Genomic DNA, 17,500 nt, shown 5'->3' with positions numbered 1-17,500 from the left:
TGTGTCATGTCCAGTCCCTGGAGCTCTCGTTCGAGGGACTGGTGGTTATTTTATTTTTCTGGCGAGTGTGCGGAGGCTTTTGCTGACAGCACTCTTGTCATGTTTCTCCTCCAGCTCTTCGAGGGGTCTGACCACCAACCCGCCATCATCCCATCACGGAGAGTTCCATACCGTACCTTTACTGTACATTGTGTGTTTTGAGAAAACTGAACATTCTTCAGTTGAGTAAAGATCCACAGTTGTTGGGTATTTCTTTGGGGGAAAAAATGGTATTTCACCCCTATTAAAGTTAGCAGATCACATACGTTGCATTCCGTAGGATGTTGTATGTTTCCAGATGGCGTTTGTATAACTTCCTTAAGAAGTCAAGCCATATGAGAAGCTATTCATATAAAGTATAGATCAGGGGTTAGCCTGGCAAAAACCTCACAGATCCACCGTCTAACAGCTTTCCTGTGGTTTGACACAGTCGGACACCATTGCGCCGTTGCTCTTAGTGATAATATAATGGATTCAGAAATTATTCAGCTCCCTTCACTTGTGAAACCTGATATTTTGAGTGTGTATGTGTGTGTGTGTGTGTGTGTGTGTGTGTGTGTGTGTGTGTGTCTGTCTGTGGGGTGTGGGTGTCTGTGTGTGTGTGTGTGTGTGTGTGGGGGGGGGGGGGGGGTGTATGTGTGTGTGTGATTTTTCCAATAAATCTGCCAGCATGTCTAAAAGGATACTTTTACCTTCTCATTACGGGTTATTGAGTGTCGATTGATGAGGGGGAAAACTATTTAGATGATTTTAGCAAATGGTTGCAACAGATGAAAAGAGGTCTGAATTCTCTCTGAATGCCCCGTACTGCATAAAGAACTTTCAATCAACAGATTATGTTCTGGAATAAATTGCAAATGCTGCCCTTCTACTAACTTCATGTGTAGATGGTCTGTGTGTGTGTGTGTGTGTGTGTGTGTGTGTGCGTGTGTGTGGGTGTTTGTTTTTGTGTTTGTGTGTGTGTTTGTGTGTGCGTGTGTGTGTGCGTGCGTGTGTGCGTGCGTGCGTGCATGCATGTGTGTGTGCAAGGATGAGGATGATGATGCGTGTGTGTGTGCAAGTGGTTGTGTGTGTGTGCGCTTGTGTTTGTGTGTGTGTGTGTGTGTGTGCACCCTAGGGGGGCAGATGGACGAGTCACTTTAGTTGACTTTGAATGTTTTCGTATGGAAGCATCTGACCTTTGACATTTGTCACCTGTTGTTTGACCTTTACACTCCAAATGTTTGTTTTCATTAATGAGATCGAGAATAAATTGAGTTTTGATTACAACATAGTCTCCTCTGTCTTCCCTCAGTTTCAGTTGTTCTTCACTCATATTTTAAGTTATAAAGTTACACATTATAAATCTGGAATTAGTTTCTGTGTGTGCGTGTATAATTATTATTATTGTTGTATTTTTACTTTTATTATTTATCATCAAATTCAGTTAGTGCAGTATTACTTACTGCCACCTTCTAGAAATGCCCAAAGGAAAGGTATCATATGCTGATATATTGATCTATCCCATACAGTATATGATGATGATGATGATGATGATGATGATGATGATGATGATGATGATAATGGTGAGGATAATGATGAGGATGATGATGAGGATGATGATGGTAATGATGATGATGATGATGATAATGGTGAGGATAATGATGAGGATGATGATGAGGATGATGATGGTAATGATGATGATGATGATGATAATGGTGAGGATAATGATGAGGATGATGATGATGATGATGGTGATGATGGTGATGATGATGTTGGTGTGATGGTGCTGATGATGGTGATGATGGTGATGATGATGTTGGTGTGATGGTGCTGATGATGGTGATGATGGTGATGATGATGTTGGTGTGATGGTGCTGATGATGGTGATGATGATGATGATGATGATGATAATGGTGAGGATAATGATGAGGATAATGATGAGGATGATGATGGTAATGATGATGATGGTGATGATGATGATGATGATGTTGGTGTGATGGTGCTGATGATGGTGATGATGATGGTGATGGTGAGGATAATGATGAGGATGATGATGAGGATGAGGATGATGATGGTAATGATGATGATAATGATGATAATGGTGAGGATAATGATGAGGATGATGATGATGATGATGATGGTAATGATGATGATGATGATGTTGGTGTGATGGTGCTGATGATGGTGATGATGAGGATGATGATGGTGATGTTGGTGTGATGGTGCTGATGATGGTGATGATGATGATGATGATGATGATGGTGATGATGATGATGATGATAATGGTGAGGATGATGATGGTAATGATGATGATGGTGATGATGATGATGATGATGATGATGATGATGATGACAGTGATGATGATGATGTTGATGTGATGGTGCCGATGATGGTGATGATAATGATGCACTAAAAAGCAAGACAGGATCAGGTAGCAGGTGCCAAAGTTTTGGAAACATTCAAATGAAACGAATGCAGCTTGGCCTGTCTGAACAGACAAATTACCTGTCAAACTATGCCATGACATACGATATGACATTCTGGAAACGTCTGCTCGGGATGGATGTATATTTTGTGTATTTCCATGGTGGTGGCACAGGGAAATATGTCACCTGTTCATTTGATTGTTCATGGCACGGTGTTAAACCCCTCAGGGGCTTTGGGGATAAATGTAAGAGGGTGTTTGAGAAGCAGTCGTCACAAGAACAGGAGAGGGAGACAGCCGGGAGAGACCCTGAACGCTGTGCAGCTCTCACGTTGTTTCACTCTAAGGTAATGTAAGGTTATACAGTTTATAGTCTAAATGCATTCTATACAATGTAACATAATGCAATGCATTTTAAACAAGCTAGGACGATTCTGCCATTTTTTCGATGGTGTTGACAACATATTAAATCTGATTATTTTTCTATTTAAGTTCTCTGGGTGCAGACTTTTTGCTGAAAACATAAATAAAGCATACATCCATACCATTACCACTTTTCTTACATTTTGTTGCTGTATGCTTAGATTACTGTGATAAAGATGGACTGATGTGAGCTGTGGCTAAAAAATGAGGCCTGCTTGTTTAATGCGGCCATTCCAGATCTGTTCTTGTGTCTTTTCAGCGAAAGAAATCTTATGTTTGCTGGTATATCACAACAATGTGAGTTCAACACAAAACTGTAAGTCAGTCTGCTGTTATGCTTTGTGCCGTTTCTACCGCAGGTTGTGTTGTGTTGGCCTGACATCTCTAAGCTGAGCGGACGGACAGAAGCAGGATGTCCTCTGCCAAGGGAAACTGCACGGGCAGGGATGATCCCATAGCCTGTGAACGGAAACTGTGTCTCTCTGACACGTCAAACTACGTCTGGGTGGCCATCTTGTTTGTCATCATGATCACAGGCCTCGTAAACAATGTAGTCCTTCTCCGGATCCTTCTCAAGGGCAAAAGGTCGGCCTCGCAGATACTGGGCATAAACGCGTCAGTCGTCAACATCGTCTTCACCTTCAGTATGCCGCTAGAGATTTCCAGCATGCTGGTTGAGGTGGATGACCAAGGCATCGTGATGTCGATCTCAGAGGTCTTTTTCTCTCTGAACATCTTCACTTGCCCGTTTCTCTTGGCTAGCATGTGCGTGGAGCGCTACGTGGCGGTGGCTCGTCCCGTCTTCTACCTGCAGCTGAACCGACGGGAGTACCGCGCCGCCTGGTGTGCGCTCGTCTGCGCTCTCACGGTCATCATCGCTGGCCTACTCTGCAATTTCCATATGGTCAAAATGCTTCAGACCCTCTGCATCCTGTCATTGAGTTTCTTCACGGTGATGCTGGCTTGCTTGTTGGGAATTATCTGGGTACTTTGCCATAGGAATCCTGCGCAGGGCAATGCTGACATTAGTCCTATGAAGAGAAAGGCCCTAGTTAATGTGCTGGTGGTGTTGGTGCCTGCTGTCTTAACCTACGGCCCAGGGTTCCTTGTGTTTTACTTTAACAACTGGAATGAAATGGAGTGTTCCTTGCTACTCAGTATGACAGGAGTTTTGAAGTTCGGAGTGTTCGTCGCACCCATGCTCTACGTGTCACGTGCTAAGAGCGTCACGTGCTGCAAGGGAAGGCAAGATAACCCAGAGGATCGCAAAGACACAGGCAGAACTGTAGAATGATGTGTAAAATGTCTGTGTAAAAACGGTAAAATGTCTTCTTTTACGACATCTACAAGAGATGGTCTGAATCAAAGCACGTACTATCAGGTAGAGGAGGGGAGAGTTGGGTGAGGACTGCATTGTTTGAAAAATACGTTTGAAAATGTGTTGAAAATATATATCTGTACTTTGAGAATATACCACCAGGTGTATATAGAAACAAACAAACTGGTGTATACAGAAACAAACCAACTATCATGGCATGCGGAGATGATCATCATCAGATGAATAAGTTCCTCAAAGTCATTAAGTGCACCTCCATAGGTTCCACATAGGTCCAGGTGGTTTGATCTTCCTCTTGGACATCTCCCATTACAGTAAGCAAATCCCATATGATGTGTTTGGACAGTGATAGAGGTCCTGTCAGCCTTTGACAACAGATCCCATCTGCTCAGTGTGATGGCATCATGGCCATTTGCATGAGGGAGAGTGGAATCTATCAGTCGCCGGCTGATTTGGGTGTCATGGAAAATGGAAGAGGGCAAAAGAGAGAAGCGATGAGGGGGGGAAGGCAGGAGGGGTAGGTCTCCTGCACATCACAAGATGACAGGACAGTGTGACCGGTAGGAGAGTCTCTGCACACTGTGCCACATTCGTATTTGTTAGACCAGGGGTCTCAAACTCAAATTACCCGGGGGCCGATGAGCGTCCAGTTTGGTCACTGGGGGGGGGGGGGGGGGGGGGGGGGGATTTTTACGGTAAACGTTGGGGTGGCCCATTACATTTTTGCAGGACGGATAAAATCGCTTGGGGGGCTGGAATTGGCCCGTGGGTCTGAGTTTGAGACTCCTGTGTTAGACAGTGTAAGGTCAATATTGATTTGTGAGACTTCTGCTAATTAATACTTTGTAAATATTTAATATGATGGAATATATCTTAAGTGTGTGTTTAATATGATGGAAATGAGCGGGTCAGATTCCAACCCATGTCCCCGTGGGTGTTCAAGCCCGTATATTGTCGGGGCTACTGCTTGGGCCACAGTGCCCCCCCCCCCCCCCCCCAATTGGGTGTTTTATATGATGGAATATATCTTAAGCGTGTGTTTAATATGATGGAATATATCTTAAGCGTGTGTTTTATATGATGGAATAAACCTTAAGCGTGTGTTTTCTGTATTAAAAGATGCAATTAAAGATTGCAGTAAAAGATTTAACACAAGGCATGTATTTCGTTTCATTTCAAGGGTACCATATTACTTGGTGGCCACTTGTATGGGTGCTCATCTTCAACGCCGCAGGTGTGTAATACTATTTTAAACTGCATAATGCATGGCTGTCACAGAATATTTTTCTTTGTGATGCTGGCTTGTATGTTTGGAATCCTTTGGGCTGTTGGCCAAATGAGTTAAGTTCAGACGAAGGCTGACCTGAGCCCTGTGAGGAAGAAGAAGAAGATCCTTGTTAATGTACTTACTATGTTGGTAACAGCAGTCATGACCTACTCCCAGGGAATACTCACACTTTCCATCAGAAATGTAGAGGCCATGGATTGGCAGCCATGCCTGTGGACAGCAGGGTTCTAAAGAGTGTTCTAAAATAGTGTGTTAAGAGTGTTCTTAAAAAGTGAGTTAAGAGTGCTCATCGACCTAATGTTTCATCTTACTGCAGCTGACACTTTCTTTTCATGCCAATGTAAGCTAAGGGTTACAATGGGGCTCATATTCCATAACTATGTCATTATTTCTTCTTTCCCGAAGGTAAGGACATTCATTCTGAAATTAGTAATTCAATATCTCAAAAAATGATGCATTAAGAAGAAGACAGCTAGTAAAGCTTAAGCTCTGTGACACAATCAATGCGAGATGACTTTGAGGTGGACTATATAGCACAGAATTTGTTTTTGTATATGATAGCCTACCTGCGCACCCCGCTCCTACAGACATGCTGACTAATGTAATGTAATGAGAGAGATTTCTCTATTCATTGATATTTGTGTGTTGTTGTTTATGCTTGTATAGTGCACTGCTTTTATTCCCAGATCTATGCATTTATCATATAGTGATCCTCTACTACTGCAGAGCAGTCACACTTTGCAAAACAATTGTGAACTTCAAGACAGCTAAGTGAGATGGTTTTAAGCCCAAATCAGTTCTGAATTTGCTGTGCTGTTAATAACAGTACATTTTACATTTACATTTACATTTAGTCATTTAGCAGACGCTTTGGTCCAAAGCGACGTACAAGGGAGAGAACAAGCTTAGAGCAATTAAACCTGGTGTAACAATAAATACTGTGTTTTTTTCAAGAAATAGAAAACGACATAGAAAGAACCAGAAGTGCGGGACTGTGACTGCTTAAGTGCAAGTTAATGCTGTCATTTAAGTATATGTACAGACTAAATATCAAAAGAATAGCACTCTATAGGTTGTATTTACTCACAAAACTTATTGTACATCCTCATACAAAGATATGTTAATGCTAAGCTACTATTTTCTATAAGGTTATTTCAAAACCACAAAAAATCCATGGTTGTCTCTTTCAACAACATGCTATTTCTTCCTCTACTTAGCCATTCTTGTGTTTATCATCCCTCTATCTTTAATATTAATACCAGATCCTTCAGCAGTCTTTAAATATTATGCTGGGTATTTAAATATGATTGCGGCTGAATTAAACCCCTTGAGGAAATTAAAATAATTGTAATAAATACAATAAATTGCTCATGCTCATGGACCGTTTCAGCCTTTTTGAAAGAATGTGTGTCCATCAGCTATTTGGTGTAACATGCAATGAATACACTAGATGGCACCCCATCTCAAAACATATTATCAATGTGGTCCTATCATTTGCGAACAGACTTTAAAAGTAAGGAATGTATTGTCTAATTGCGGCTTAAATAATTAGAACCATGTTTTTGTTGTTTTTTAAATAAGCTACCCCACGTGAATGCAAGTTATGTTACTTTAATTTATTTTAACTAAGAAGTACTGACGTAAACTGACTCATATAATCTATGTTTTGGGAGCAAAATAATATAAACAGAAACACATCTTCCTTATTCCGCTAAAGTTCTCTGTCTAACACAGGCGTTGTGAAGCTGCTTTTATAAAGTTTCGGACATAGTGGCCTACTGACTTTAAGCAGACGGAGAAAGGGACCAAGTAGCCTGTCCTGGCACGTTGTGTGTCTCAGCGTCATACGGGGGAGGGAGGTTATCTCAAACCATCAGTCGTCACGCTTGCCTGGACTGCGTGCCGTTTGTTGTCTCACTGTTACAGTAGGACTGTAGTATCAGCCAGATCGTATAGCCTACTATTGCAGCCAAATCATGAAAGCAACTCTATTTGGTTTTATTTGCAACTCAAGAAGTAGAAGTAGATGTCCCGTTTGCTTGGGCAAATGTGACATTTCCTAGAAGGTGCCTCGGTGTTTCGCCGTATCCAGCGCAACTTATAGAAGAGACAGGTGAACTCGAGATATGCCACTTGACAGGACCGATGGGTTACTTTGCAGACTCAACGTGAAACTGGACACTTTTTTGAAGAGAAACGCCGAGCGGGATGTTTACGAGCGGATTCGTGCCTATGAGCCTTGCATCGTGGTCTCGGACTCCATCAACAAGGTGTTCATGCACGTTGTATTGAGCGACGACAGCATATACCTGACGGAGTATCCCCCACGCACCATCCAACAGGCGGTGTGCTTCAGAGACATCATTGACGTTGAGTTGGTAAGAGAACTTTAGGCTGATGGATAACAATACCAATTGTAACAAAGCTGCATTAAACACGAAAGAGAAACCGAAGCGTCCAGAAAATCTGCAACAATTTTGTAGGAATAATTCATCTTCATCTCGTAATTCACTGAGAAAGTGAAAGCCATGTGAGTGTATGTGTGCGTGTGTGTGTGTGTGTGTCTGTGTGTCTGTCTATGTGTGTTTGTGTAAAAGACAGACTTAACTTTTTTATCAACACAGATGTGCAATTGTTTCTGCATCTTAAAGAAACTTAGGATCACTTTAGCTGCACCTCTGCTCTCAACTGTCCTCGAAATGTGTCCAACTGTGATGTGTGTGTGAGAGTGTGTGTCAGAGAGATAGAGTATTTGCAAAAAAGTGACAGAGAAAAAAAGAGTCAACTGGAAACAAACCTACAAACATAAAAAGACTTCAGACTTTGCATCACCTTAATCCGTCTCCATGGCTTGAGCTGGAGCCATATCTCAGTAAAGGTCACAGACTTGTGTAACCCGCAGCAATACAACCTGTCCCTTTCCATACCTCCGTCCGGCCGCTAATTATAGAGCCAAACATGCTCTCTGATCCTGGCGTGTCAGGCTCAATTAGAGGTCCGGCAGGGCAGGTGACTTTTGTAACCTTTAACCTTTTTTAGCCCAGTGATCCCAGAAGAAACTCACACACATAGATGCATGCAGATGGATGCAAAATATGCATTTGCATTCATATTTGTATGTACAGACATCAATTTCATTCATCAATCAAACAAATAAGTCATTCATTGATTAATTTAAAACAAACTGTTTCGATAATCTATATGCTCTATGAGCACATGTGTTATTCTGTTTCTGCGATAACCACACACACACTGAAAAGATTTCGTTTTTTTTTTACTAGATTTGTAAATTAATGAGGATATTGTGTAACCTTTTGTATTTTACTGACTAAATAATGCATGTTTTGATGAATAACCAAAAGACAATATGAATTCCATAACATGGCAGTAAAAACTCTGATTTGATGTGGTGTAAACTGTAGGCACAGGGCAATATGAAGACTAAGGCAACTTTTATTGCAAATGGTGTTTTAACACACACACACACAAGCACACAAGCACACACACACACACACACGCACGCATGCACACACGCACACACGCACATACAGAAACACACACACACAGATACACACACACACTCACAGACACAGAAACACAAACATACACACATACGCACACACACACACACACACACACACACACAGAAACACACACTGTTTTGGAAGTTCAGTCATGTTCCCACCCAAATAGTTTTCTCAGTGACACAATGTTTACACACGGAAAACTCAGAGTGAAGAAAGAGAGAGAAAAACAGGTGACTTAATAGTCACACTTTATTTGGATGGTTCTCCATAGACAGATGCTCTGATTATATTCAAACTCTCTGTTGAAACTCTGTTAACTGCAATGTATGGTTAAGGTTAGGGTTAGGGGTTGGGTTAGGTTAAGGTGATGTTCAGTGAACCAGTAGAAAGACTGAACTTGAATGTCACCAAACCATCTGTAAAGTCTCTGTAGGCAGACTATCCAAATAAATGTAAGAGTATGCAGAGGCGGAAGAGACCAAGGATGATAAGAAGTGTGAGAACGATCTAAAAAAGGAGATGGAGTAGAAGAACAGACACAGTGGGAGGAGGAAGGGGAGCAAGAGGAGGATACAGAGGGGAAGAAGGAAGAGGAGGAAGGGGGGATACAGAGGGGGAAAGGCAAGTGCACAAAGAGTTGACTTTTATTTAGTTGACTCCTTATCTATATAACTTCAATTGTATTTGTATAGCGCCAGTAACAACTGAAATTGTCCCTAGCACTTTACAGATCGGATCAGTCTATTTCACCAGTTGCAAACAAGCCTCCCAGAGTCATTAAGGGTAACTGTCCCCTACCTTACACAGCATTTCTCCCTGAACTGAGCCAAGTTCTCCATTTAATGGTTTCTCTGGAGAGTTGAACACGGATAAAGAGTTGGAAAGAGAAGAGAACGCTAGCAGAGGAATATACATCGACACTGATCACTGACCACTGATCAATAGCTAAACTTATTTATTTGATCACCACAGTAGAGACACAGCGTGAGGCTATACTCAGCATTGAGTCGTGGGATTCAATGATCATGGTCGTTATTTTGGTTTGAAAAGGGCTGTGGCCATTGGTAGGGATTTAACATAGGCATTCTAGGTTTCACCAGCCTACTGCGTTGTCTGGCTCAAGAAAAGACAAATGCTCAAGAAAAGACAAATGCTCAATAGGCTGATTTTGTAGGGACTTTTGATCTAAAATATTCTAAATGTCTAAAACAAGTGGGATCATTTGTTCATGCTTCCAGACTGAGACCACCCAGTGTAATGATGGAGTGTGGGTGTGTTTGTTACTCTGATAGTCTGTTTGTTTACTTGAGTGGGTGCCAGGAGAGCTCAGCTGAAGTGTTTGGCTTGGCCTCGCTACCACAGTGCCTAAAAGACATGACATCATGGCTGGATCTTTCTCTCTCAGACAGACTGGCTTTGGTTTTCAACGCCTGGGATTGTAGTAATTCTGTGAAAATAGCCAGAGGCAAAATTATGGAAAAGAAGATAAGATTCTGTCTAACATGGCCGCGGGTGTGAGGAATCCACTTGGTGGAAATATCCAAAGGCAGATGGAGATGATATGCCTATGCACATAAAGCAATGTCCTGAGTAGAAATGAAAAGAAATTAAAGTAGAAATCAAAAGACGACGACATGGTCAGTTTCTCTGATAGTTTTTTTTGTTGGAGTATAGGTTTCAGTAGCCCTCTGTGGAGTTCTCTCTTGCACAGGCTGCAACCACAGTGGCATTGTACCATATAAACGTATATGTATATTATAGCAGACACATATCTAACCATGGTAGCATTATAGGGCCTGGCCACCACTGTGACTAAAGAGGGGTGACTTCAGGGCTAGATCCTGCTCTCTCAGACAGACTGATATTGTATCTAGGCCTGGAATTCCAGATATTCTGTGACAAGAATGTAGATGGTGAAAAAAGAGGACAAAAAGCTCTCAGTAGTGTCCAACCCAAGTTCCTACTGGTGGTGAGACATAGCAGCACAGTAGCAGATCTAAAGACGTGATAGGCCAATAGGAATGAGACAAGAATGATATAGAAATGTTGCATACGCTAATGTTTGTTGTTTTGATGATGATTTTGATTCCTGACATTAAAGCAGCAGTAAAGAGTTTTGGTTGAAAACTAGAAACCTAGAAACTCCTGAATACTCCTTAACAAGATTTCAAAATCCTTACAAACACCAACGACGGCACAGCTGGCACTGATGAAAGGCTTGCTAGCCTGCTAACCCATGTGTTTTGGTGATATAGTTTACAGGTCTTGCTGTAAAACCCTTTTTTTTTTTTTTACATTTTTGTGCGGGGTAGTCTGACCCGAACCATAGAGCTGCAGAGTGCCCATATAACAGAGGTGAATGTGTTTCCCTGAAGTTCCCTACCAATGTGTCTTTAATGTATATTTGTGTAATTTCTGTGCTTGTATTTTTATTTCCCTTCTGTTCTGTAAGGAGCTGGGGGTGTGGCATGGGTTAGTTACTTTAACTCGGAATGTCTCTTTTTGGGGAAGATCCAGTGAGCATGGCTTTTGAGAAAGAGAGAGAGAGAGCATCCTTCTCTTTTTGGGAAGATCCGTGGCTTTTGAGAGAGAGAGAGAGAGAGAGAGAGAGAGAGAGCAATACATGCAGCAAGAGACCCACACAGAAAACTATGGGAGAGCAAACACGGCCATACACATTTCACACACACATGCAAGAGAAGTGATGCATAGGAGAGGCATTGACTCACTCTAACAATGAGGAGTACAGGCAACACGGAATGTTAACGTTCATGTTTGTTGTCCAAGTACACCTCTTGCCCAGAGACTTCCTAATGTAGCTGACTGTTTCAATCTTGTCTAATCAGTCACTGCGCCCAGACCACGGACATGGACATGTCACAAGGTTTTACACTGTGTGATCTTGCAGTATGGATACATATCTGAAAAGTTTGAGCACATTACACCCTGTTTGTAGCTGCCCTACACTGGCTGTCTTTGAGGTTTAGGGTAGATTTTAAAATGTTATTGTTTGCCTTTACCGCTGCGAATGGCTTTGCTCCTGACCCCCTTTGTTCCGTCAAGGTATGGAATAGTCTTTAATATTATGTGAGATCTAGGGTTAGAGACTACTATTTGTAGTGTCAGCCGATTCACCTCAACTGGAGAGCACTTTGGTGTAACTGTTGTCTGCTAAATGTGCTACAGTATATACGTAGATAAATAACTCCTGTGGCCAGACAGCTGTCTGTTTCACTGTCTGTTCGTGTATGTTTTCTTGGCTTTGTGGTCTTGTAGTTGTTCCAGAGCTGTCAGATTAAGTTCCCTTGAGATCCGTGATGTCCGGAGGTTCTTTCTGAGTTCCTTTCTGAGTTCCTTTCTGGATTAGGGTTTAACACGTCAGATGCCCATCACTTCCTCACTTCAGAAGACTTCACGCACTCTGAAAGCCTGATCTTCGAGTTTGGCATCATTCCTCAAGATGGACAGTGACGCAGAGGGAATGGAGAGAATTCCATACTTAGAATGGACATTTATGTTTATGTGAAAATATTGTGTTTATACCATGGTGAAAATCGGCTGATATTGTGGAAAGGTACAGGACTACACATGAGTGTAGAAAAGAAAGCAATATCATAATTACACACATTGGAAATACATGGGCTGAGTGTAAAATAACTGATTTTATCCTGAAGTGTTAACATCATACCAAGTGTGTGTGTGTGTGTGTGTGTGTGTGTGTTTTCCTGTGTGTGTGTGTGTGTGTTTTCCTGTGTGTGTGTGTGTGTGTGTGTGTGTGTGTGGGTGTGTGTGTGTGTGTGTGTGTGTGTGTGTGTGTGTGTGTGTGGGTGTGTTTATGTGTGCACATATCTGTGTAAGTGTGTGAGACTGATCAAAGCCAGGAAGTGGAAGCACATCTGTGCAGCAGGACGACTTGTCCTATCAGATTTACTGTATCTCTCACAGCTATCAGATATTCTGTATCTCTCACAGCTATCAGATATACTGTATCTCTCACAGCTATCAGATATACTGTATCACTCACAGCTATCAGATATACTGTATCTCTCACAGCTATCAGATATACTGTATCACTCACAGCTATTAGATATTCTGTATCTCTCACAGCTATCAGATATACTGTATCTCTCACAGCTATCAGATATACTGTATCACTCACAGCTATCAGATATACTGTATCGCTCACAGCTATCAGATATTCTGTATCTCTCACAGCTATCAGATATACTGTATCGCTCACAGCTATCAGATATACTGTATCACTCACAGCTATCAGATATTCTGTATCTCTCACAGCTATCAGATATACTGTATCTCTCACAGCTATCAGATATACTGTATCTCTCACAGCTATCAGATATTCTGTATCTCTCACAGCTATCAAATATTCTGTATCTCTCACAGCTATCAGATATACTGTATCTCTCACAGCTATCAGATATACTGTATCACTCACAGCTATCAGATATACTGTATCGCTCACAGCTATCAGATATACTGTATCGCTCACAGCTATCAGATATACTGTATCACTCACAGCTATCAGATATTCTGTATCTCTCACAGCTATCAGATATACTGTATCTCTCACAGCTATCAGATATTCTGTATCTCTCACAGCTATCAGATATTCTGTATCTCTCACAGCTATCAGATATTCTGTATCTCTCACAGCTATCAGATATACTGTATCTCTCACAGCTATCAGATATACTGTATCTCTCACAGCTATCAGATAAATTGTATCTCTCACAGCTATCAGATATACTGTATCACTCACAGCTATCAGATAAATTGTATCACTCACAGCTATCAGATATACTGTATCGCTCACAGCTATCAGATATACTGTATCTCTCACAGCTATCAGATATACTGTATCACTCACAGCTATCAGATATTCTGTATCTCTCACAGCTATCAGATATTCTGTATCTCTCACAGCTATCAGATATACTGTATCACTCACAGCCATCAGATATATCTCTCACAGCTATCAGATATTCTGTATCACTCACAGCTATCAGATATATTGTATCTCTCACAGCTATCAGATATTCTGTATCTCTCACAGCTATCAGATATACTGTATCACTCACAGCTGTCAGATATACTGTATCACTCACAGCTATCAGATATACTGTATCTCTCACAGCTATCAGATATTCTGTATCTCTCACAGCTATCAGATATACTGTATCACTCACAGCTGTCAGATATACTGTATCACTCACAGTTATCAGATATACTGTATCACTCACAGCTGTAGGTCACTCTGGAAGACAATGCCAATTAGAACTAGTGCATAAAGGATTGTGGAGTGGATTAAATAATGTTCGTCTCATACGAAGTGTCTACAGTTCTATCACTGAAGTGCAGAATTCCTTTTTTTAAAGGAATCATGAATAAGTTGTTAAATCATTGAATAGTATAAGGACATCCAAACCAACAACTCATGGAAGAAGAAATATATTGTCCAAATCATTAGCGGGTGAACATCTCTTTTCCCCATGTACTGACAAGCATGAAGTATGTTGCCGTTGTTTGTGGAGCGGTGTTTTCTCATGGTGTTTTAAAAAATGTTCTCGTCCCTCCACCCCTCAGGTCAACGACTTTCCAGATTTCCTCAGTGGTCAGGAGCGTGAGCGTTCACAGCACATTCGCATCGTCTACACAACCACAAAGCATGCTGGGAAGAAGGGCCTTAGACTCCGAGGATGGAGGGCGTCCAAAGGGGAGTCTCCCAGAGACCTGACTGAAGGTATGAGAGCGTTTAGCAGAGAGTCAGTTAGCAGAAAGAGACCACAGTGTCCACTTATCAGACAAAGAGTTAGGTAAGACTTTATTGGGATAGTCCATCTACAGAGACTAGTTTGTGGAAATTAAAGTTCAGTCTAATTGTTCACAGAATATCACCTTAACTAAACCCCTAACTCTTACCTTAACCATAAATTGTACAGTAAACAGAGTTTCAACAGATAGTTTGTTTATAATCTGAGCATCTGTAGATAGTCTATAGGGGACCATCCAAATAAAGAGTGTATATTATCTGAGTATCTGTAGATAGTCTATAGGGGACCATCCATATGAAATGTGTTTATAAACTGAGTATCTGTAGATTGTCTAAACATAAAGTGTGTTTATAACCTGAGTATCTGTAGATAGTCTATAGGGGACCATCCAAATGAAGTGTGTTTATAATCTGAGTATCTGTAGATAGTCTATAGGGGACCATCCACATAATGTGTGACCAAGAGTACTATAAGTGTCAGACTGAGTTAATAAAGCCTGAAAAGATTGTATCTGTCCATGATGATGGTGCTGTAATGATAGATGCAAAGACATTTTAAAATGATTTCCTAAAAATTAAATATTAAAAATATCTTTAAATTATGAATGACTTTCCAATCAGTCTTTTTTAGTGTTAGCCTTTGTGAGTCTCAGCAGAACCTTTTCCATTTCATCTGTGACTTGATGCTAGGTGTTTGAGGATTTCTGTGGTGGATTGATAAACTCTTAGCCGGATGTTCTCTGCGCCCAATAAAGTGCGATAAGCTGCTTGAATCTTATTAACAGTATGCCGTTGCAGTTCAAGAGATGGAAGTTCACCTGGATGCACTCCAATATGACCTTAGAGAGGTTGTCTTCTGAGGTTCTCCACTAGGCCTGTGTGTGTGTGTGTGCATACGCATGCACATGAGTGTGTGTGTGTGTGTGTGTGTGAACTGTGAATGAACTTCTGTTCAGACATAGGATCCTTTAAGAGAAACTAAATATTTCTACAATTGTGTGTGTGTGAGAGAGAAAGAGAGAGAGAGAGAGAGAGTATGTGTGTGTGTGTAATTGTATATATTGATTTATAGTGTGTGTGTGTGTGTGTGTGTAGGTACATGTGTGCTTAAACCCGTGCTCCCTCTCTCAAGCATAACAAAGCAGCTTAGCCAAGTGTAAGGATCAGGCACTGTTAAATCACCCAGGCTGTATATGGAGCACAGACCCAGCCACGGCTATTTCTGACTGGTTAGATATGCTCACTAGCTCCCCCTTGAGGAAGGGCGTGAGGCTGCTCTTTTTACTGTGTGTGGGCCCCAAATGCCTGAAATGGTTTTAGGTTGCCTGAGGTGAGGTCATTTGACACCCCAAGGGTGAATATGCAATGAGAACAGGCTGTGTGAAATGAATGGGTTTCAGGTTCCCTGGTTGTGGAATACGAGTGTGTTTCATTTATACGTGGTATGTGTCCTCTCTGTGAGTAAGGGATTAAGGGAAGCGTCTAAAAGAAAAGGTTAAGTGTAAGTTTAAGTGTGTGTGTTTGTGTGTGTGTGTGTGTGTGTGTGTGTGTGTGTGTGTGTGTGTGTGTGTGTGTGTGTTAGTGTGTGTGAGTGTGTGTGTGTGTGTGTGTGTGTGTGTGTGTGTGTGTGTGTGTGTGTGTGTGTTACAGAGAAAGTTTTGAACAAGAGAGAAAGAGAAACCGAGAGAGTGAGAGAGATGAGAGAGAGAGTAACCTACTGAAATGGCACACTCTTTACAAACAACAACAGCACAATTGGCACTGATGAAAGGATTGCTAGCATGCAAATTCATGTCTTTTGGCAATGTATTTGGCGATGTCATGCTGTGACAGGCTTCAGTTTTTACATTTTTGCGGGACGGTCCGACCTGGACCACAGAACTGCATTGTACAAAGTACAGTGCTATCTGTAATAACAAGTGTGTTTATCTATCCTTCACATGACCATATCAGGAACATATCTGAAGATGTCCCAACTCCTAATTCCCTATAATAACATGCTTAAAAAACATGCCAAACTGTTGCATACTGTCTCTTTAATCAGGCTTTTTTAATGTCACTCTCTTGTCTTCCTCATTTTCTCTCTCCCTCTTTTGACTCATCCTGATTTTCTCTCTCCCTCGCTCTTCTCTTCCATTTCTGTCAGGTATTGGCGGTGTGCTCTTATCCACCAACTCTGCTCCTCCTGAGGAGATGCACTGGAGAATCACTTCCTCATCCAGGTACAGGTCCACACACACACACACACACACACACACACACACACACACACACACACACACACACACACACACACACACACACACACACACACACACACACACACACACACAGTTATTCATTGCCCAGATGCTTTTATCCAAAGCACACACACACAGACATACACACACACACACACACACATACACACAGACACACACTCACTCAGTTGTACACACACACACACACACACACACACACACACACACACACACACACACACACACACACACGCGCGCAACTACAGTACAAGCACACACAGACACACGCACACACACAATGTCACAGACTCACTCATGTACACTAAACAAACAAATATTACACACATACTCACATCTACACACTAGCACAAAACCACACGATCGGCTCACACACACACACAAACAACCCCCCTCTTATCTACAGCAACGTTGGCAGTCATTAAGAGCCA

The 17,500-nt window shown here is 41.6% G+C and overlaps 1 protein-coding gene across 1 annotated transcript in view; it reads left to right on the top strand.

Moving 5' to 3' along the window:
• Window positions 1-7,479: 7,479 nt before the first annotated feature.
• cUnh12orf56 (chromosome Un C12orf56 homolog) overlaps window positions 7,480-17,500 on the top strand; it is a 27,739-nt gene continuing 17,718 nt past the window's right edge. Inside the window, exons 1-3 of the mRNA XM_080850866.1 lie at window positions 7,480-7,871; window positions 14,625-14,781; window positions 16,958-17,033. Coding sequence (XP_080706992.1) covers window positions 7,620-7,871; window positions 14,625-14,781; window positions 16,958-17,033 — 485 coding nt within the window. The 5' untranslated portion in view covers window positions 7,480-7,619. The remainder of the gene's footprint in view (window positions 7,872-14,624; window positions 14,782-16,957; window positions 17,034-17,500) is intronic.

Source organism: Sprattus sprattus, assembly GCF_963457725.1.
Source record: "Sprattus sprattus genome assembly, chromosome: 14".
Taxonomy (NCBI): Eukaryota; Metazoa; Chordata; class Actinopteri; order Clupeiformes; family Clupeidae; genus Sprattus; species Sprattus sprattus.
The sequence above is the reverse complement of the archived record's forward strand: the minus strand, read 5'-3'. Positions and strand labels throughout refer to the sequence as shown.